Below are 22,944 nucleotides of genomic sequence, written 5' to 3'. Positions count from 1 at the left end.
GGATATTTCACATGCAGTGGGTGTTATGAGCAGATACATGGTTAACCCCAATAAGCAACACTGGGAAGCAGTAAAATGGTTACTTCAGTATATACGAGGTATAGTAGACTCCATCTTGATGTTTGCAAAGTTAGAAGACAAATTGATAGGTTATGTGGATGCCAATTACGCAGGAAATGTGGATAATAGAAAGTCGACTTCCAGTTGCTCATTTGCGTTAATGGTGGGGTGATCAGTTGGATGTCAAAGCTTCAATCTGTGGTTGCTTTTTTCACAGCCAAAGCTGAGTATATGGCAATGATGGAGACGTTCAAAGGTGTTTAGTTGAGAGAAATAATAAATCAGCTTGGACTTCAGAAAGAGGTCATGCTGGTTAATTGTGACAACAAAAGCATGATTAATTTGACAAAGAACTTTATTTATCACTCACGTACTAAATATATTGATGTTCATCATTATTTTATCCGACAGGTGCTTTAAAATTATCGTAAACCGCTGTAGTAGAAGTACGAAGTTATGTCCAAGTGTCCTAAAGAGGGTGAATAGGACTTTTAAGGTTTTAATCTTACTTAAAAATTAATACAATTGAGTTATACAAAATAAAGCAGGATTAACATAAAACCGTTCACCCTTAAGGATAAGGACAATTAAACATATGAATGTGATGTGTTGTGTTAAACATGTAGTGAGTATAAAGTAAGCATATCATAAATTAACATACATGAGAAAAGGCAAGCATCACAAACACAACAATATATAGTAGTTCAGCTACTTGCCTACTCTACTCCTGGTGGACGCACTCTCCTAGAGTGTACCAGATTTCACTATCCAATGATTTTAAATCAGGTTAATCATGCACCTTCACAGCCCTACATAAGGACTTTAGATTTATGTCCTACACAAGGACAATGGTCTTACATAAGAACCTGACAATTTAGGCCACACAGGCCAAGGTCCTACACGAGGGCCTAAGGTATAAGCCATACGTGCCAAGGTCCTACATAAAGGCCTACATGTATTCTCTCATCGGAGGCCTACAAAAGGTCTTAGTGAGTTTGAAACTCAAACTTTGAATCTCAATCATACACAAGGAAAGGGCTTCAAATTCAATGGACTCTATAAACTTACCAATAAGTGAGTGAGCCCCATTATAACACTTGTTGTTGAAGATCCTCTTGCTAATGAAGAGTCTTCAACTCCCTTGAACTGCAACCACTTATAAATGCTCCAATCGATGGTGCGAGGTTGTTGGGTTTAGGGTTTGGTCTGATCTTCTCTAATGAATGATATGCAATTAAGATCTAGAGGAGATTCTCATGAGCTTAACATTCAAGGATCCCAGCACAATAATTTACTAATAAAGAGTATTGCTGGAAGATCAATGAATGTTGGAGTTCATAGTTCAATCTAAGCTATTGAATATGTTATTTAATGCTTGAGCAATGGATTGAATGATAAACTCTTATGGGAAAGAGAGCTTGAGGATGAGGGTATTAGCTATTACAATAACTTTCTCAAAATTCTCTTCAATACAAGCTCAAAAGTCTAAGAAGAAACCCATGTGGTATATAAAGACAAATCCCAACGGTAAAAAAATGCAGAAATCTGACATTGTCGATGTCATCGAAAGGTATTCGATGTCATCGAAGTTTCCTTCGATGTCATCGAACCTTCTCCGATTGCATCGACTTCCTACACCAAGATGTTCAGTTAGGTGTATGACAGATTCTGTCCGATCTCGTCAAGCAACCTTCAATGTCATCGATATGCACTTCGATGCCATCGAGGGATGGTTCGCTGTCATTGGGATTTCCTTGAAAAATACACTTTGGTTGCTGGACTAATTGAGGCCATTTTCGATGCCATCGACCAGTGTTTCGATGTCATCGATTATGGTTCAATGCTATCAAGAGAAAAATATTTTACCTATAAAAACTCTCTGGACAGTTTGTCCTATATTTCGATGCCATCGATTAGACCTTCGATGCTATCAGAATTTGAATTTTGATGCCATCGAATGGCCTTTGATGTGATCGAAGATATATGATTTTCATTGAAAGATTGCTAGACAAACTAGTCCATATATCGATGCAATCGAATCGTCTTCAATACAATCGATAACTTACTTCGACGCCATCAACAGAAGTTCGATTGCATCAAAGAACACTTAGAGTATTTCAAGTATAATGGAGGGAAGAGGCCAAAGTCGATGCAATTGAAGTGGGTTCGATTGCATCGAATGTTATGGTTCGATGCCATCGAACATCACTTGATAGAATTGTCAAATGCCCAGCATATATTCATTTTGTTGTTGGACTATTTGACTTTGGTTTCAATGTAATTGAACCAGGTTCGATGCCATCGAAACTCCCCTCGATTGCATATCGATGCAATCGTCAAGATGTGAAGTTTTACCTGTATAGTTCATCTTTCCACCAATACTTAAAATATTTTAAACTAAGCTTACCAAGGGATTTTCGAATACATTTGTGGGTAAGTTTAAGTTCTTATGGATTGGGTCATATACCTCAAGGGCTTGATTAGGGAAGTGAGGCTTTGTTTACCTATATGGAGCACTTGAACTTCTTCAATTGATGAGTCTTTGATATTATAGTCTTCAATTTGGGGCTCATTTGATGGACTGACTCAACACTCATGTATATTAACAAATCAAGGCACTTTTATGCTTAATGTAGGCGATATGACTCTATAAAAGATCCATATAAGTGTGAACTCGATCGACATGCTTATGAAGGTGGTTCTTACAGAGTAGTTCAAGTTCTATACGACTTCTCTAGGCTTGGCAAAGGCTGAATGAAGACTGAGTGTATACAAAAAGCAATGATAAAGTTATTATGGAAGGCGATTAGAGATGGTGATGATATAGTGGAGCAATGGAGCATAAAGATTGAATCCATGGTGGAGAGTGTTGTCAGATGTCTTTAATCTAACTGAGATCAAGGGTCTGTTGATGCCATTGATAAAACACTCGATGCCATATATAAAAAAAATTCCTAGTTACTCGCTTGACAGTTTTGGAGTTGCTACTCATTGTCATCGACTAGTCTTTGATGACTATTGATGCCATCGAAGGTCCCATCAATGGCACACCTCGGAACTGCGTAAGTGCACGATTTGATTCTAATTCTGGCTGTGATAGCATATATATCAGGTATAGTCGGGATTAGGATATTCTAAGTAAATGTTAAGATGTTCCTAAGGTGTTTTAGAGTAAAGTTAGGGTTTCGAAAATAGATTTTGGAATTGTTTGGATCGACAAGTCCACCTATCTCTTATAATATTATTTCATATTGAATTGATTGTCGCTTTGTGCCGTGATTTTTTTTCGTAAGAATTTTTCCACATAAAAATCATGTGATCTTTGTATGCTTTTGTTTGCGCCTTATTTAATTGAATTTAGATTTGCTTCCGCATAATCTACAATAGATTTTTCAGACCTAAACAGTCTTGAGACCATTATGGAAGAAACCCTGACCATTCTAAGATGGTCGTGATTTTCATCAGTAGGATATGATCGAGAAATTGCTAAAGACTTTCGGATTTGAAAGGAATTCGATAACGAGGTCATGGATATTTATTTAAACTATAAGTTAGATAAACTAGTGGAGTTGGTTACATAAGTTTCCTTTTTAATATGGGCTACCCATTTTACTACCATCTATGAATCGTATTTCTATTTCTAAACTAGTGGAGTTGGTGAATTGGTTCATGATTTTTAGGTGTGCATTGCCAATTACATTTGGACATGTATCATTGTATGTCATCATTTTTATGGCAGCATTACATATAATTTCAGTCGTATAGCTTGTTCTCCGTTACCACATGTTATCGAGAGTATGAATGAATTTCGGTCCTACCTACGTCGCACATGGCAACGTCCTTCTAGCAGGTTTTGATCCAGGTGCATGAGACGGCTATTTTCAACCGGCCAAATGTAGTACGAGTTTCATTGCAGGAAACCATTACGGGCCCTCGCGCACATACCCTGCCGAATCATGAGGGAATATGCGTGGCCCACTACCTGACAACTAGCAGATTTGACAATGAAAGCGATCTTTCAATCACCAGGTCCTGTTTTATTTATGGCCGTTGGTTGAAAATTAATCGATTTGAGAAGATGATCCTAGCCATCAATTTCACCTGTTGAATCCATCTTCATCTAGATTCTCGATTGGAAGGCCATCATCCACATGAGTAGCACTACCTGTCCGGTTTAATATTCAATTGTGGCCCACTAGATGGACAGTTTGGATTCACAACCTCCCACCATGTGTCAATCCTGGGGCTAGAAAAGTCCACTGCCTGATCCAACGCACAATAGGCAAGCCCGTGGACTACCAAAGTAGAGGTGCAGTCCACCAGTCTGATCATTTCCATCGGAGGTATATCCCAACTAGACAGGCCCTCAACCGCCTCCTTTCCAGCAAAACTGATCCTAACCCTTCGGTTGACCAGTCTATCTATAATCTTGACCATCCCCAAATCGAACCACCAGGGCCGCCACAGGAGATCCATACTCTGCTCATGATCTATTCATTGTGGGACCCACCTCTTGGACGGTTCAAATCACCCATATACATGGCCTAATTGGTGGACTACCTATTCACTTCAGTAGTCCTCAAACTACTGGACTGCGCCTCGTAATTTTGTACCATGTTTTAAATAATAGTTTAGTTGTACTACCCAAAGGAAAAAATAAAAACGCTAGTCATGTGGGGCCCCACCACATTATTTTTTATGGTAGGTAGAAACGAAAGTCTTATAAGGACGACAAGATCGATCTCTTTCTGTATCATCACACACAAGAGAAAAGAAAATGAGATCAAAACCTTATCTTTTTCTTATACTTTTATCACGTTCTGTCTGTTTTCTCTCTCTTTTATCTCCTTCAAGCGAAGAACCAGTCGGCTACGGCTATGATCTTCGATCCATCACCGTTGATCCTTCCGGAAAGTCGTTGACGGCCCACTTGGGTCTCATCAACAGCTCACCCGTCTACGGACCCGATCTTCCCAATCTCATATTTGTAGCCAGGTAAGGAGAAAGAATCAGCGTATATACACAATTGTTTGTGTATAATGCCTCACGTAACAATAATCATGATCAATTGTTTCTATAGGCTATACACTGTTGTTTTGGTGTATGTTCTAGTAAACCCGATCCGAGTAAGGAATTAGAAAATACTCGGGTTTTTTCAGTTCTGAAAGTGGGACTCTTGGTTCATCGATCCACATCATTCCTCTGTCATGACCCACTGTGAATGGACTACACCCCGAAACTTTCATAGAACAGAAGATCTTAGCCACTAATCGGTCTGTTTCAGTTGAATTGGAGTGAGTACCGTTGATGTATTCTGTTTCAACCGTCTATTTGTCGGTTAGGTTGTCCAACTCTTGTTATTTTCGGGACATAGTCCATCCATGGAAGCGCCAAGGCCTTCCTTTTAAAACTGAAAACCCCAGATTATATACCGCGCAAGGAGTTGGATGGACGGATCATATGATTCCTCAGGCATCTTTTCTAAGTCTATACACATTGACAAGTCAGCTAACGCACGACAGGTGCAAATCCAAGCCATCCATCAGAATAGTAGCACCGTGTAGATTCCCTGTCCCAAGAATAATGTCGGTCCACTAGTCAGATGGGCCACAATTAACTGAACAAACGCTTAGTTGTGAAAAATACAGCTGAAGTTTCGTATAACCAATCAACTTATTACTTGTATCATTGCCTACCTACTCAATGGACCATCTTTATCTTTGGGGGAGCGGATTAGGTGAGACCTGGATTCACTGAGGAGGGTGGGACCCCTGACTGTGGGGCTCACAGTGATGTATGTTCCTTAAATCCACACCGTCCAACCATTTTGACAGCTCATTTTAGGGCGTAATCCCAAAAATGAAGCTGACTCAAATCTTAAGTGGACCACACCACAGGAAACAGCGAGTGATTGAATCTTCACCATTGAAAACTTCATCGATTCCACTGGAAATTTTATTTTCCATCCAACCTGTTGATAATGTCAAAAACACCTTGATGAAGAGACCACATAAATATCATCTTGATCTAAAGCTTTTGCGGCCCATAAAAAGTTTTTAATTGTCAATCATCACTGTTTCCTGCACAATGGTCTTTCTGGGATTTGGATCTGCTTATTTTTTAGGTCATATTCTAAAATGAGCTTTCAATACTGTGGGGATGCAATCAAATACATCACAGTGGGCCCCCCAGTCAGGTCCCACCCACCTTGGTGGATACGGGGTCTCACCTAACCAGCCCCCATCTTTGAGACGTTGCGGGGTCCACCGAATGGTCACAGTGGCATACGTGGCGTCGTGTGCCCCGGGCACATAGATATAATTGTGCCCGTGGTTGTGTGGAGCCACAAAGATCTTCGTTACACATCAATTCTTTCCACCAGTTTTTAAAGACCACAATAGGATGTGAATAAATCAGGCACATCCAAAACTCACGTGTCCCATTATCACATGGAATATTGTATTTTAAATTATTTTAAATTAAATTGGTATTTTAAAATGTCCGTTGGGATGGGTCATGGTCATAATTGTACATGTGTCATGCAGATGTGTCTTTTCAACAAGAACGAAAGGTTGCCCCTTTCATATTTTTTTGTTTTGAAATGTTATATCTTCTCAAGCATAATGGTCACACCAATTGAGTTTAAACCTAATAGTCAAAATTCCTTTGAAAGGGTGTCTCTACACCTTTAAAGGCTATCTTCTCAAAGTTTATAAATTGACTTCTACTTTAAAAAAAATAAAAATGTTTAAGTATTTTCTAATTCGAGTTAAAATTACAAGTAGTTCGAGATCATGTACAGTGAGTATATCGCTGGGACGAGGTCATAATTGTTGTATTGTAGAGGTCGATTGCTCTAGAAACCTATTGCATTTAGGACATTATCCAAGGGAAGCAAATTCGATTTCAAGCCGAGTGACTCACGTCACGCCTCGATTTTTATAAACCAATAAATTTTCTCTTATTCTCAATTTAAATTTATTTTGTCTAACTGATTTTCCAAACTCCATATCCCAACAATCTTGAAATCGAATTTAAGTTTGGAAAATATTTTGGAGATATGATAGTGCATTTACGAGTACTATAGCCACACATACTGATATAGAGCGGGTCGCGGACACTTTCATGTCCAAGATGGTCAGAGAAGACCTGATCAGAGGCAGAAGTCATCAAGACCATCAGAACCTTAAAATAGGCATATCTTGCAAACCGGAATGAGTTACTCAAGGTATCATATATGATTTTAGGGTAGGACAAGCTACTTTAGCCAGCCCACATGCTGAATTTTCGAGATTACATCATATCGACGACCGAATTCCATGCTTATTTCCGTTTTTACTATTTTTAGTAAGTTTCAGTTTAATTATAACTCTTCATCCGTTAGGCTTTAGGAGTTGTGTCCAACATGAAAAGTGTTTAGAAAAATTAGGAGAATAACATGGTTAAGCCATATAGGACACTTATTATAAAATGTAAATTTATTATTTATAGTAAGTTATGAATTAGGGAGTTTTAGTTATAGTTTAATTCCTAAACTTATTCCAAGTCTTGGTATCCATATTTAAAGGGTTGTACGCTCATTTATTTAATCAATCAGTGATTCAAGAAGTTTCTTTCATATATCTTAAAATTATTTCTATTTATTTTCCTCGTGGATTTGAGAAATCTTTGTGAGGAGTCCAGAGAAACTCCGTGGATTTGAAGTAGTTATCCTTGAGGAAGATGGTCATTGACCTCATCACATTCATCTCTACGTTAATTGGTATTAAAGTGAGGACTCTCCTCGGGCTGATGGTAAACAACGAAGTTATGAACAAAAATCCCGTGAACGATGATTCATGGATTCGTTATCTTTCGAAAAGAATGGAAGTTTTCCACCTGGAGAGTCAGTTGACCATGTAAGAGCTGCATACAACCCTCAGTCGTGTTGTGGATGCACTAATTCTGCCTCAAGCTCAAAGTAATGCTCAACCACCAGTGGTCGCTGTATGACACAGCCCCAATTTCTGTAAAGCACCATCAAATGATGGTAAATCACAAGCCACCACCTTGATCGTGAGAAAGTAGTTATACATGTCAATGGTAGAAATAGAATTACAACGAGATAACATCTTTCGAATGAGGTGCACTGTAAGCCAAAAAGTTTGTAATGTGATCATCGATGTCAGGAGCAGTAAGAATCTCGTATCGAAAATAGTGGTGAAAAAGCTACAACTGAAAACAGAAAAACATCCATCTCCATACACGATTGGATGGATCAAGGAGGTCAACAAAACAGATGTAACCGAACAATGCACTGTCTCATTTTCAATTGGTAAAAATTATAAGGATCAAGTACTTTGTGACATATTCGACATGGAAGTTTGTCATATGTTACTTGGTCGACCATAGCAAAATAATATTAATGTTACCTCTACGTGTAGAGGTCGAGATAACGCATTTATATTTATTAAAGACGGTAGAAAGATTGACCTCGTCTATATGGGAACGGAGAACCAACCCAAGATTTCTAAAGTTGAGGAACAGTCTCTCACAACTGAATAGACTTTTATTAAACAATACAAGGAAACAAGAGATATATGCATTAGTTGAAAAGAAAGAATATATGGATCCTGTAAATATCCCAGGGGATTTGAAATCAGTGTTGCAGGAGTTCAAGGCGATTGTTCTCGATGAACTCCCTAATAAATTGCCTTCCATACAAGATATATAAAACAACGTTGATCTTGTTACAGGGATAAGTTTACATGGAATGTGAGATCTTGAAGGCAGAAATGAGGAACTGATTCATACAAGCCAAGTCAAGGAGAACATGAGTACATGTATTGTGTCAACTTAAGAGCTTAATACCAAATACAAGAAAATTGCTAATAAACATCGGCATCAAAAGTTATCTCAGAATCATGAATCAAGTCCCTTTAGTGACTCAAGTACGAGTTTTTTCCAAGTGAAGGGGTCTAATGTAGAACGTGTTATAGATACATTATTAGCATAGTTGGACCAAAAAAAGGTGGACCATAAATTGATCATAACTTTTGATCTGGGTATCGTCACAGTGCACCAGACCGAGTATCATGAATCGAAGTAGCACGAGAACTCGAGGACGAATTCTTTTAAAGTGGAGAGGACTGATGTAGAGCGGGTCGCGGACACTTTCATGTCCAAGATGGATAAGAGAGGGCCAAATCAAAGGCAGAAGTCATCAAGACTGTTAGAACCTTAAAACAGGCATATCTCGCAAACCGGAATGAGTTACTCGACGTAACATATATGATTTTGGGGTAGGAGGAGCTATTTTAGCCAACCAACCTGGCTATGTAGGGTTACCCACGTCGAATTTGCGAGATTACATTATATCGACAGCTGAATTCCATGTTTATTTCCATTTTTACTATTTTTATTAAGTTTTAATTTGATTATAACTCTTCATCCGTTGAGCTTTAGGAGTTGTGTCTAACATAAAAAGTGTTTAGAAAAATTATGAGAATAACGTGGTTAAGCCACATAGGACACTTACTATAAAATGTAAATTTACTATTTATAATAAGTTACGAATTTTAGGGAGTTTTAGTTATAGTTTAATTCCTAAACTTATTCCAAGTCTTGGTATCCATATTTAAAGGGTTGTAGGCTCATTTATTTCATCAATCAATCATTCAAGAAGTTTCTTTCATATATTTTAAAATTAATTCTATTTCTTTTTCTCGTGGATTCGAGAAGTCTCTGTGAGGAGTCCAAAGAAGCTCCGTGGATTCGAAGTAGTTATCCTTGAGGAAGATGGTGATCAACCTCATCACGTTCATCTCCACATCACATACTTAGGTTTAGTGTGAAACGGTTCACATGTTATGTGAATAGGGCCATCTATTGACTCTTGCAAGTTTCATAATGGCCTATTATTTAAAAAGAAAAACGATTGGTTGAGATCTGATCTCATTTATACAACAGATTTTTAACAGTATGATAATATTATACTTTCCTAGTGCATTGATCAGTATTAGGTAACACACCAAATTATGGCAAGTCATATGCTTTAAAACGTGGCATGCATCTCACGGATAGGGCAATTCATCCTGCCCATAAATTAAAAAAATAAAATAAAAAATGGTAGGTACAAAATTGGTATTTACTTGGTATAAAAATAATAAATTTTTTTTTTTTTTTAAGAAGGAAAGGTGGGATTGTATCTGTGGAAGTTAACATGTGTGTATTAACAATATATGCATTAAAAAAAATCACATTGATAAATCAATCTGATTATTTAATTAGTTTGTGAACATAAAGCCAAACCATTGATTCATATAATACAACCATAATCCTATTTCTATGGTGTAAATGTCTTTCTGCAAGTCAAAATAGGATTTTGTTCTTTATTTTACACATATCTCTATTTCCCTCTCATCCAGTGGGTGTCTTGATTAGGATTGTCCATCTAGTGAACCCTATCATGAAAACATCTCTACCACCGCATCATGCCCTGAATTCATGATCTTATCCAGGAATAGATGTTCTCAGTCATTCTAATTGTTGACAAATATTGATGGCTAAGAGAGAAATAGACAACATGCTCCACATTCATGGGAAGAAAATTGTCAGATCTGGAAGAACTTGAATGTCCCAATAATGAGATTTCTTGGGCAATCTCATTAAAAAAAACAATGGAAAACCATTTAATAACTTATATCCTAACTATTTGATCACAATGTTGTAAATGTCTTTCTTTGTTATATGCACTTGGATCAATGATTTATATTATATCATTTCAAAGATGCTCACCGACGAAGATTTTAGATGCTACTCCAATTTTTATTTATTTATTATTTATTATTATTTTTATTTAAAGGTGGAGAAGGAAGGTAGTTATAACTGTTTAAATTATTTTTTAAAAAATAGAGATCTTTATGAAAGAGTTTTGTTGATTTCTATAAACTAGATGTGTGTTGTTGTTTGGATATTCGTGGTGGAATTTTTGTTTAAAAATTTTCACAAAGAAGATGAGGGATAGCTGTGGGGTATTTTTTATTTTTATTTTTTTTTATGTTAGTTTGAATCATCTATCATAACTACTCGTGGATTTATTCTATCATGGATTTGTTCTCTTAAGCAACCTTTTATTATTTTAGTATAGCATCGTAGTTCATATACATACAATCTATAATTCTATATGTTATATGTCTTTAGACAATCTAATTCGGGCCCAACTTTTAGTGATCAAGACCATTTAGCTAATGTGTCGGATGATGTATAATTTGTATCACCAAAATATTTTTTCCATTGGACGATCTTACATGTCCAACTTATGAACTACAAGTGAATGGTTTACTGTCTACTTTATATCTAAAAAATTCAGATGAGAGATTTTGGAAGATATTTAACTGCCATTGATGGTGGGTGACACAAGAGTGCATGACCTGGATCGTGAAAAGATTGGGCCTTTTATATGTTGGTGGTAGAATAAAATATAACATGTCATTTTGATCAGGTGCATGTTAAGGAGTTGACTTTTGTGTGATTGATGTGCATAGAATGAATAACTATATTGATGTTAATCTTTAGTAAGGCATCACTCCACACATGTTTATAGCATGAATAGTTCATTAATGAGTCCTTTGTATTCATAATAACCTAAAAATTAAGTTATAAGGTGAACCAATCATGGGTGTGGCTAACCTTTATGATAATGAGTGCGCATAAGGAATATTTAGGTTTGCTACCTTAAACTTGATTAGATCGATCAGATCAATTGCCAAGTTTATCAAACCATGGGCCCACTTATCATTGCGTATCTATAGACAATGCATATTATTCCTTTTGTATCATTGTTGTATCTTGGCCTTTGATCCATCCTATGTGGGTTGATAATTGATATGTTCGAGTCTTATATTCATGTGTCACATGTACAAAATATATTCTTCCCATTATAACATGAAACATAAAACAATGTATGACTCTTGATATATATACACTCAAAAATTGTACATATGTGGAAAAAGTCCTATTTATAAAGATTTTAAATTGTGGAGGTTAGTACTTAGATGCACTGATAAAAATCAAATTAACTCATAAATACACTTAAAGATGAATGTACAATAGTTTAAAGTTACAGATCCATACAAATATTATATTGGCCCATGTGGGATGATTGAGCTGGTGTATTTTTAGAATATTACCTTTTGCAAACTCAATAGATAGAAGGTCTAAATCTTACATGTGTGCTACTTTTCTGAATGTTAAGTACTTAATGACTCACATTATATGAATGCTTGCCTATCTGGAGTTTCACTTACCATGAAGCAAATGGTGGCTTGAGTTTCTCGAGTAAACTAGTAGTGAATGTGCCTTAATTTAATGATAATTCTAACTTACATTTTATTATATAGAAAGTGATGTAATAGAATATTATGTTCAATGATAGACGAACCATCAGCACATACCACTTAACTGTCTGACATACTTATCGTTGTTTTTTTATAAACAGTTTATGTTATTACTCTTATACATAAAGTTGTTGATATGGTGACGAGTGCACATGCCTAATTTATGAGATATGTTATATTTATATTTGGCATCACTACTTAGAAGGGTGGAGGAAATATTATTTCCATCTAATCATGTCTTGATCTAGGACATGTTAGATCCAGTTAATTTATATAATAGTTCCTACGAAAGATTTTTCCTAACTCTTAGTTAACAGGTTTATCAGGTGGGACATAAATATATCTATCAACACTAAATCTGAAATTGTGGGGGTGCACTGGAATGTATAAACCACTTAACGCATGGAATTCAAATTTAGTCAATATGTATTTGATAAATGAGTTGACATAAAATTGAAGATTTGCACTAAGAAAACTATATGTTGAATGTTATGGATCAATATGCACATGTTTCATGTTGACGTGTAGGTCTTGGAGACAAAGTGTCTGGAATTAACCTGATTGCATGTTTTAATGATCAAATTGGTAGCTATCAAATGAATAGTCAGAAAGAAAATGATCAATGGTCTAAATTTAATAAATGATTATTCGATCTATGGAAATTTCAAGTTGAACTCTATTATTGGAGGCCAAGTTTGGTGTAAGTGTAGTTATAATATTTTAGTTTTTATGATTAGTAGACTTTTGCATGTGGGGGTCATGTTTAATGAACAAATCATTGGTCAATTTTCTTGATAATGGATTGAGAGGTCAATTTCCTCGTGTTTCCTTTCATTTTTTAATGAATTCATCATCTTTAAAAAAAATTAAAAAAAACTATTTAGGATCTTGGACCTTTTTTTCATAGTCAACCACCGAAATTTCATTAATTGTATTGAATTATAATCATTAATTGATAAACTGGCCAACTTTTCATGTGTCAGGGAACATGTAATAACATGATAATGTTACAATATGATTACACAAAGGTTATACTGTATTTTAGTTGTTATATGCTACATTCCTTATACTGTAAATACAATAAGTTTGCTTGACTTTACTATCAGTTGGCTGAATGGTGGGCTAATGAAGTTGGTTGAATGCTAAGAGTACATTCGGAGCTAAGAAAGTTGGTTGTATTCAGAGCTAGTAATACGAAAACTATTATAATAAAAGTGATGCTCAATATCTATTATAAGATAGAGTCGTAATTGTTAACTCTATGAAATTAGAAAAGAGTTTGGTATGCGTTGACTTGAGATATGAATAGTTAAAGAGAATGCAATTGACTGCCGAAGACTTGCTTATAGAGCAAAAGGAGGAATCTGCCTAACCAAAGGCTTGTTTCTGTGTAATTAGTTGGTAAAGCAATAACTTATCAAGGTAATGATCCCTAGCTAGTCTGAAAGGATGATCAACCACATTGGGAGTAAGACATGGCCTAACTTCTATAGAAGGTAACAATGGTTAATTTTCTGTAATAGGCGAAAGTCTGACGGATCAATAACGGGTGGAGGTAAAAGGCTTATGAGTCATAAATCTTCTTACCAAATGACTATCTAAAAGATTAGTCAATGATACATCGAAGGGAATAGGGCTGAGCCTAATATATGAGGTACAAGTATTGGCAACCCAACCTATACAAATAGAGATCATATAAGATAGGTTTAATGGGTAAACAACAAGACACGAGGTAGACGATTGTACTGATATAAATGAGCCTCTTCTATAGTGTAGCAGTGCGAACAACAATGAAGAAGGATGAGTTTTTGAACTCTTAATAAATCTATAGCCATATATTTGGTAGTGTACCCAATTGCTGTATACACTTGATGGAATTCACCTATATGGGTGTGGAGGTAAAGGCCACTCCCTATGAGAATCTAGGTGAATTCTCTAGAGCATTCATGAAATTCAGGTAATAGTGCATAGCCAAAACATACTGAATCGTAGAATCACTTGTAGTGAAAAAGTTGTGTGTGTGGCATGTACTTACGATTTACATCAAAAGGAATCAGGTTCATGACTATAGTGTCACTTGATTCCTATAAACCTATCTTGCTTACTCTAATTTCGATTCAAGTTTATAGTGACACTGGCACCATTGCACAACTCTTCTATCATAACCCGAAATGTCATAAAATTTGAAACATGTAGGGGATTGTTGTATTTAAAAATATTTTAAATCAAATTGGTGTTTCAAAATATCCGTTGGGACGGGTCATGGCCATAGGTGTGTACGTGCCATATAGATGTGCCTTTTCAACGAGTTCGAAGGATTGCACCCTTTCATATTTTTTGTTTTGAAAGGTTGTATCTTCTTAAGCTTAATGGTCACACTAATTAAGTTTAAACTCAATAGTCACAACCCTTTTTGAAAGGGTGTCTCTACACTCTTAAGGTGTTTTCTCAATGTCTATAAATAGACTTCTACTTTTTAGTTTTAAGATGTATTAGAAAATTAGATTTTCTCTTAAAAAATTCTGTTTAAGTATTTTCTAATTCAGTTTAAGACTATAAGTAGTTCAAGCCTATGTACAGTGAGTGCACCGCTGGGACCGGGTCATAGTTGTTGTATCCTGGAGGTCGATTGCTCTGGAAATCTGTTGCACTTGGGACTTGTTCAAGGAAGTAAATCCGATTTCAAGCCGAGTAACTCATGTCAAGCCTTAACTTCTATAAACCGAGAAGTTTTCTCTTATTTTCAATTTAAATTTATTTTTGTCTAACTAGTTTTTCAAACTCCATATCCCGACATGAAACAATGGGGATTGAACGCCTAGAGTGATAAAAGTTATGTACCAGGATGATATTTGTTCTTATATTTTATCCGAGTGGTAATAATCATATGAACAATTTAGATGCCTTATGGACATCATAGTCAGTTCCAAGGAGGTTTCAAAGGTGGACTTTTCCTTTCCCACTGTTTCGTTTATGGTAGCTTACTTGAGTTTTGAATCTACCTGATTTTTATAATCCTGCCCTATTGTGGTCTTTACAAACAGATGGACAAAGTGGATTTATCACAAAAATATCTGTGGGCCCCACACAACCCTGGTTACAAGAATATCTCTGTGCCCACGGCCACATGCAATCCTCGCCCATGTGACATAGCTATGACCCCGAATCCAGCTGTGTCTACCAATCCCTGACCATCGGGCCCACGTTTAAATATGTTTTGTATATCCACATTGTCCATCCATTTTTCCAACTCATTTTGGGGCATGGTCCAAAAAATGACGTAGATAAAAAATCTCAAGTGAACCGCACCATAGGAAACAGTAGTTATTGAATTGTCCATCCATTTTTCCACCATAATGTTTATTTACCATCCAACCTTTTGATGAGGTTGCAGATACTTGGATGGAGGGAAAACATAAATATCATCTCGATCCATAATTTTTATGGCCCACAAAAAGTTTCTAATAATCACTCACCACTGCTTCCTGTGGTGTGGTCCACCTTAGATCTGTATCTATTTCATTTTTGGGACCATAATGGATGGACAGACTAGATATCCAACGCATACATCAAGGCAGGACCCACAGTTAGGGTCCCACCCACATCACCGGATCCGGGGTTTTAGCTAATGTTCCCATTAACTAAACGGCCCAGGATTGCAATCCGTGCCCAACCATCCATTATATGTGCCTGCAATTTCAGCTTTGTGAATCTCATTTTCCACGCTCATTGTTGAAGTAAACATGTGGCCCACCACATGAACTGATCGGCCCGATCCTTCTGCTACGTGATCTTCATGGTGGGTCCCACCTTACACGTTGCTGGGCCCACCTTTAGGTTTCTGGGCCACATCCAACAATAAGCAGGCTTGGATTTGAACTTCGGACCCATGTGTTGGGTCTTGGTTAAGTGACCTGATATGATCATGGCCAGCCTATTTGGATGGAAGAGAAGTTAGGACTGGGGTCCACCAATTAAAAACTAACCAGATAGAGGTTTTCCCTTATCTCCCAGCTTTGAAACGAATGAACGGTTGAGAGTGCGGATAACCGATGCAGACCACCAAAGATGGGAAGTACCACAAGACATCATCCCCCGTCAAACCAGCCTCCCCCGTCGATCCATGCCGGAAAACCTCCAGTATCTACCTGAATACCACCAAAACTCGCCGGAAAACAGCTTTTCACAACCGGATTCCGATCTGATCCTCACACTCGTCGCCAGCTCTCCATTCGGTTTCTCCGTGTCTCGCAGATCTACCGGCGACGTCCTCTTCGACACCTCGCCGGAGAATTCAGATTCTGACACCTGCCTCATTTTCAAAGACCAGTACATACAAATAACGTCGGCACTGCCGGCGGACCGGGCCAGCCTCTATGGCCTGGGAGAGCACACAAAGAAGACATTCCGACTGGCCCACAATCAGACCTTAACGATGTGGAATTCAGACACCTTCGCCGCTTATCTTGACCTCAACCTATATGGGTCCCACCCATTTTACATGGACATCAGATCTCCGTCGTCTGATGCAAAATCAACGGCGGGGATGACGCATGGCGTCCTGTTGCTGAACAGCAACGGTATGGATGTTGTATATGGTGGGTCACACATCACGTACAAGGTGATCGGAGGTGTCCTGGATTTCTATTTCTTTAGCGGGCCATCGCCAGAATCTGTCATGAAGCAATATACGGACCTCATCGGACGGCCTACTCCAATGCCGTACTGGTCCTTTGGTAAGCAATCGCAACCGTTTCATGCGAGGGGGAATGAGACTGTCCAAATTCAAAGACTCACTTCCCACACGTGCCAGCACACCAGTAATAGTCCGACGGATCAAGCGGACGCGGATTAGCTACTCACAGGTTGAGTAGCGGGACACCAAGTTCCGTGGGACCCACTTTTTGTGGTTCACTGGAGCTTTGGATTTGACTCATTCTTTGCCTGTTGCCTTAAAATGATCTCTCCAAATGGATGGACGGTGTGGATACAAAAAATACATCATAGTGGGGCCCACAAAACTTGGTGACGTCACTTCAGTAGCGGGGGTCTCGCTACTCAACCCGTCAGTATGCATCCAATCCAAGCGGATTCGGATTCGGTAGCGACCCAACCTTACTACTGGTCGGTGCTGGAAAAGCTCTGTGGACCCACCATGATGTATGTATTTTCTCCATGCCGTCCATCCATTTTCACAGCCTGGAATGAACCTAAGATGAGGCAGATCCAAATCTCAGGTGGACCACACCACAGGAAACAGTAATGATTGAACGCCCATCATTAAAAGCTTCTTCCCGGCTACAAAAGTTTTGGATCAAGCTCATATTTGTGTTTTCCCTTCATCCATGTTTCTGTGACCTAATCAACAGGGTGGATGACAAGCCAACATTACAGTGGTCCCTAGGAAGCTTGTAATGGTGGGCGTCCACTCACCACTGATTTGGTGGGATATAGTCCAGCTGAGATTTAGACTTGCCTTGGGAATTTTTGGGATGTCCCAAAATGGGCTGGTAAAATGTATGGACGGAGTGGATTAAAAAACATTCATCATGGTGGGGCCCACAGCATGACCATTACTGAGATCTCAGTACTGGAGTTGTCACTACCAAGTCCGAGTCCGATCCAAGCCACTCATCAAGCGGGCCCAGTGTGTCGATACATTGCCTCAAAAATATGGCTGGTTTACTCATCTGGTGGGCCCACGCACCTATGTTGAATGTCGATGGTTGGTCAAGTTCTTATAGCTTGGCCCACCTGATGGGCAGACCGTAATGACTTTTTTGGCCAGGACATCCACACGTGGGTACGATCTTATGAACGGCTTGGATCATGGACACGTGCGATCACGATGTCCCTTCCTCGGGCCTCATTTTCTTTTTTTCAGAAGTGTAGTGTGTATTTATGTATATATCCATGCATCTACACATGCGTAGGTTTTCACCAGTGTAGATACGGATATAAGAACGTGTCTGTTCTCGAAGGCGTGGTGGCCGGATATGCAAAGGCCAGGATCCCTTTGGAAGTCATGTGGACAGATATCGATTACATGGACGGATACAAAGATTTCACGCTCGATCCCATCAACTTTCCTGTGGACCGGATGAAGATATTCCTCGATCGGCTTCACTGTAACGGCCAGAAATACGTCCCCATCTTAGATCCCGGTAATGAACTGAAATAAGCTCGACTCGATGGGTTGACTCACTGAGTCAGCTGAATTTTCAATATTTTAGCATATTAAAGAACAGAAGAAATACGATGGCAGATCCAAATCCTACTCAACCCAGAGGATCCAACACGGCTCGTGCATAGAATTGAGGCCGTGTAGCCTTGTGGGGTCCACAATATATGTGCATTTGTCCAAAGTAAGGCCGGTCGAGTCATTAGGTGGGGTGCACGTTTAGGAAAAATGGACGGTTACAATATGCCGATCGACTGTCCAGGGTGATCCACCTAAAGACTGGACCCGCCGATTTCATCCCATGGTTGGGTCCATCTTCATCTTTGAACAATGCCACCTATGGCCAGTAGGATTCAGAAAAATACATATACAAAATGAAACCAGACTCACGTCGGACGCGGTTTAGCTCGTTACGCTGCCACCAGCCAGGTGGCTAGTGGTCGGTGCTATGTGGACCCCACCATGATGTATGTATTTTATCCACGCCGTCCATCCATTTTGAAAGATAATTTTACGAACTGATACAAAAAATGAGTAGATAAAAATCTCATTTGGACCACACTATGGGAAAACAGTTGTGATTGAACGTCCACCATTAAAAACATACTAGGGCCCACTGTAATGGTTATTTGACATCTAACCTGTTGACTGGGTCATATAGACTTGGATGATTGGAAAAAATATATATCAGCTTGATCCAAAACTTTTGTGGCCCCTAAGAAGTTTTTAATGGTGGGTGTTTCAATCAACACTGTGCGGTCCACTTGAGATTTAAATAAAGTTCATTTTTGATCTCATAGCATAAAATGATATGAAAGAATGGGTGGACAGCATGGATGAAACAAAAACATCATTGTGGGGCCCACAGAGCACCGACCATAGCCATTGGCTAGTGGGAGGGTGAGTAGCCGATCCGTTTCCACTCGGGTCATCTGAGTCAACTCAGGCTGGTGGCTGTATGACTCAACTGCTCCACTGCTGCAGGCATCAATGTGAACGATACATACGATACGTATATCCGCGGCATGAAAGCCGACATCTTCATAAAACGTAACGGCAAACCTTACCTCGGCAAAGTCTGGCCGGGACCCACATACTTCCCCGATTTCCTAAACCCTGCGGCAGCGGACTTTTGGGGTCGTGAGATCGCGATATTCCACCAGGTCATCCCATTCGACGGCCTTTGGATAGATATGAATGAAATCTCAAATTTCGACTCCTCCCTTCCATCCCCCAACTCTACACTCGACGACCCACCTTACGATATCAACAATTCTGGGACCCGACGACCCATCAATGAAAAAACAGTCGCTGCATCGTCCCTTCACTACGGCAATGTAACTGAATACAATGCCCACAACCTCTACGGGTTCTTGGAATCCAAAGCAACGAACAAGGCATTGATCAAGGTCACTAGGAAGAGACCATTTGTACTCACGAGATCGACTTTCGTGGGGTCTGGCAAGTACGCGGCCCATTGGACGGGTGACAATGCCGCCACGTGGGATGACCTCGCATACTCAATTCCATCTATATTGAACTCTGGGCTGTTCGGGATTCCGATGGTTGGGGCTGACATTTGTGGGTTTGGTGGAAACACTACTGAGGAGCTCTGCCGGCGGTGGATTCAGGTACCCGTATTTTTCTTGTTTTCTATTTCAAAAAAAAAAAAAAAAAGACGAAGAAGAAGAAAGAAATCGAACGATGAACAATTGGATCTGCATACACGCAGATCTATCAATCCGGGTCGCGGATTGAAGTTCCTGCGCAAGGATGCTAGGTGGGTCCCACGGATATGTTTTTGTTACATCCACCCCGTCCGTCCGTTTTGAGAGATCATTTTAGGACGTTTGACCAAAAAATAGATGTATCCAACACTCAAGCGGGCAACACGAGAAGAAATAGTGGGCATTCAGTGAGAGCCGTTGAAGCATTCTTATGGACATAAAAGTTCTGTATCAGGCTATAGTTTTGATTTTTTTCACTTCATCCCATTTTTAATGACCTTATAAACGGTTTGGATAGCATATAAACATCAACGTGGAGCCCAGGATGGTTTCAACCCCAATTTTCCCTCTCGTGTGACCCACTTGAGTTTTTCTGCCCATCTCATTTTTTGTCTCACGTCCTAAAATGAGCTCGCAAAACGGATGGACGGAATGAATTTCTCACATACATTGCAGTGGGCCCCACCCAGCATCTTTGGTTAGGAACTTCCTGCGGAAGGCTTTCGATGGAAATCCGCACCGTAGCTCTGGTGGGCCACCATGTGTTCCAAAAACCCAAAAACTCGACTGGAACTGATGTCGAGCTGGATTGGTAGACTCGACCAGGTCTTCCCTTGATCTGGTAATTGAGAATTAAACAGGAATGGTTAACTAAGAGAATTTTTAGTGTCGATCAAGTCAGTGAGTTGCCTCACTGAGTTTCCATCTCAACAATGTAAGACCTAAGAACCTGTTTTCCAGTTTCTCAGCTTGAAATATCATCGAGTTGAGTTGACTTCACCAAGGTTCGAGTTGAGTTACCCAATTACCGAGTCTGATCGGAACTGAGTAACACTCAAGTCAAAGTTCCTATTCGACTCGATGATTAAAACACTTCCCAGAAACAATTAACAGCATTGTCTGTCGCTGCTGTGCAGTTGGGTGCGTTTTATCCCTTCGCAAGGGACCACTCGGACAAGCAAACAGTCCGGCAAGAGCTTTATCAATGGGACTCGGTCGCTGCTTCCGCCAGAAAGGCGCTCGGGCTACGGTACCAGCTCCTCCCACACTTCTACACACTAATGTACGAGGCCCACATCAGTGGGACCCCCATCGCAAGGCCCTTGTTCTTCTCATTCCCTGAAGACGTCCAGACATACGGTATCAGCACCCAGTTCCTGCTCGGGAAAGGCCTGATGGTGTCGCCGGTCCTCACGCCAGGAGCAGTCTCAGTCAATGCCTACTTCCCGGCCGGGAATTGGTTCAACCTCTTCAATTACTCTCAGTGGGTGAGTGTAACTTCCGGTGAGTACGTCACCCTCGACGCCCCACCGGATAGTATAAACGTGCATGTGCATGGAGGGAATGTCGTGGCCATCCAAGGAGAAGCGATGACGACTAAGGCGGCCCGCCAGAACCAGTTCAAGCTATTGGTGGCACTTGATGAGAGTGGGACCGCTGCTGGGGAAGTGTTTTTGGATGATGGGGAGGAGTTGGAGATGGGAGGGGAAGGTGGGAAGTGGAGCCTGGTGAGGTTTAAAGCTGAGGTTGAAAGGGATGCTGTGAAGGTCAGATCGATGGTGGTAAACAAGCGGTTCGCAATAGATCGGATGTGGAACATATCGAAGGTGGTTCTTCTTGGATTGAATGAGAGACTGGGAGCGTTGGTGAGAGTTTCAACCGGTCCGATCTCAAGTCCAAATTCGACAGTAAGAGCGATTTGCGACCAGAATGGGAGATTTGCAGTGGTGGAGATCACCGGATTGTTGTTGCCTGTCGGAGAGGAGTTCGAATTGAAGTTACAATGATAGAATTTTTGAAGAGAGATTAATGCAACCATATGTATAGACAGTGAGATAACTTCCTAGTTGCTGGAGTGGTGGCGTTCTGCTGTAGGTGATCACAGAGATGTATTTACCTTGTGGGTAATTGATCGACCGTCCATATGGAAATCTTATTTGAGATTTTCAACGAGGAGGATAGATTGATTTCTTGAGCACATGGTTGTGATTAGAATCTATATTAAGTCCATTTCATCATGGACTGTTATATCATTAGTAATGTGTAGGATATTTGAACCATCCATCATCCGGTGGGCCACAATAAATGGAGCCTAGAAAATAGGCCAAGCCGGCCATTGGGGTGCGCCTCCGTGACGAAATGGATGGTGAGGGAGACCTATCAAATGAGTAAACCGGCCTAATTTATGGGCCGGTGGCGCATGGGTGAACATGACGAGGTTAATTACCGTCTTCCTATGGATAAGTACCTTGAATTTGTAAAGTGCTCTTGATTCCATAATAGAAAATCTCAAATTCATGGTAAGAAATAAATTTTTTAAGAAATTTTAATCGATAGATGATAATTGATTAAAAAATGAGTTTAACATATCTTAAACAAACTTTATAATCATAAATAAGAGAGTCATAATTAAATAAGAAAAATATTTATAAAAAATGTGTAATTTCTATCATCCTTTGGGAGGTCAAAAGATCTAAAAAGTGCCCAGAGATTTAAATCGAAAATTTTGTGGTTTTGACCTGGCAACTTGATTTGACCTATGGAACAGTATTTTGACCAATATAAACTGGTGGATCCTTGTCCTACATCAGCGTGGGCA

General features: G+C 39.4%; 1 protein-coding gene across 1 annotated transcript; it reads left to right on the top strand.

Annotated features, from left to right (window-relative positions):
* The first annotated feature begins 4,833 nt into the window (after window positions 1-4,833).
* LOC131245391 (alpha-glucosidase-like) lies at window positions 4,834-22,363 on the top strand. Its single transcript, XM_058244834.1, has 5 exons — window positions 4,834-5,055; window positions 16,452-17,173; window positions 18,371-18,601; window positions 19,603-20,249; window positions 21,263-22,363. The coding sequence occupies exons 1-5, from the start codon at window positions 4,838-4,840 to the stop codon at window positions 22,130-22,132; spliced, it is 2,688 nt and encodes an 895-aa protein (XP_058100817.1). The 5' UTR covers window positions 4,834-4,837; the 3' UTR covers window positions 22,133-22,363.
* The last annotated feature ends 581 nt before the right edge of the window (window positions 22,364-22,944 follow it).

The sequence above is a fragment of the Magnolia sinica genome, chromosome 1 (assembly GCF_029962835.1).
Source record: "Magnolia sinica isolate HGM2019 chromosome 1, MsV1, whole genome shotgun sequence".
Lineage (NCBI taxonomy): Eukaryota > Viridiplantae > Streptophyta > Magnoliopsida > Magnoliales > Magnoliaceae > Magnolia > Magnolia sinica.
Note: the sequence above shows the minus strand (reverse complement) of the source record. Positions and strands in the feature narration are given on the sequence as shown.

Bases quoted from the DNA above. Each gene is read 5' to 3' on its own strand.
- LOC131245391 (XM_058244834.1), top strand. From the start codon at position 4,838: ATGAGATCAAAACCTTATCTTTTTCTTATACTTTTATCACGTTCTGTC. The intron at 5,056-16,451 runs GTAAGGAGAAAG...CTTATCTCCCAG, and splicing joins AATCTCATATTTGTAGCCAG to CTTTGAAACGAATGAACGGT. The intron at 17,174-18,370 runs GTAAGCAATCGC...ACACATGCGTAG, and splicing joins AATGCCGTACTGGTCCTTTG to GTTTTCACCAGTGTAGATAC.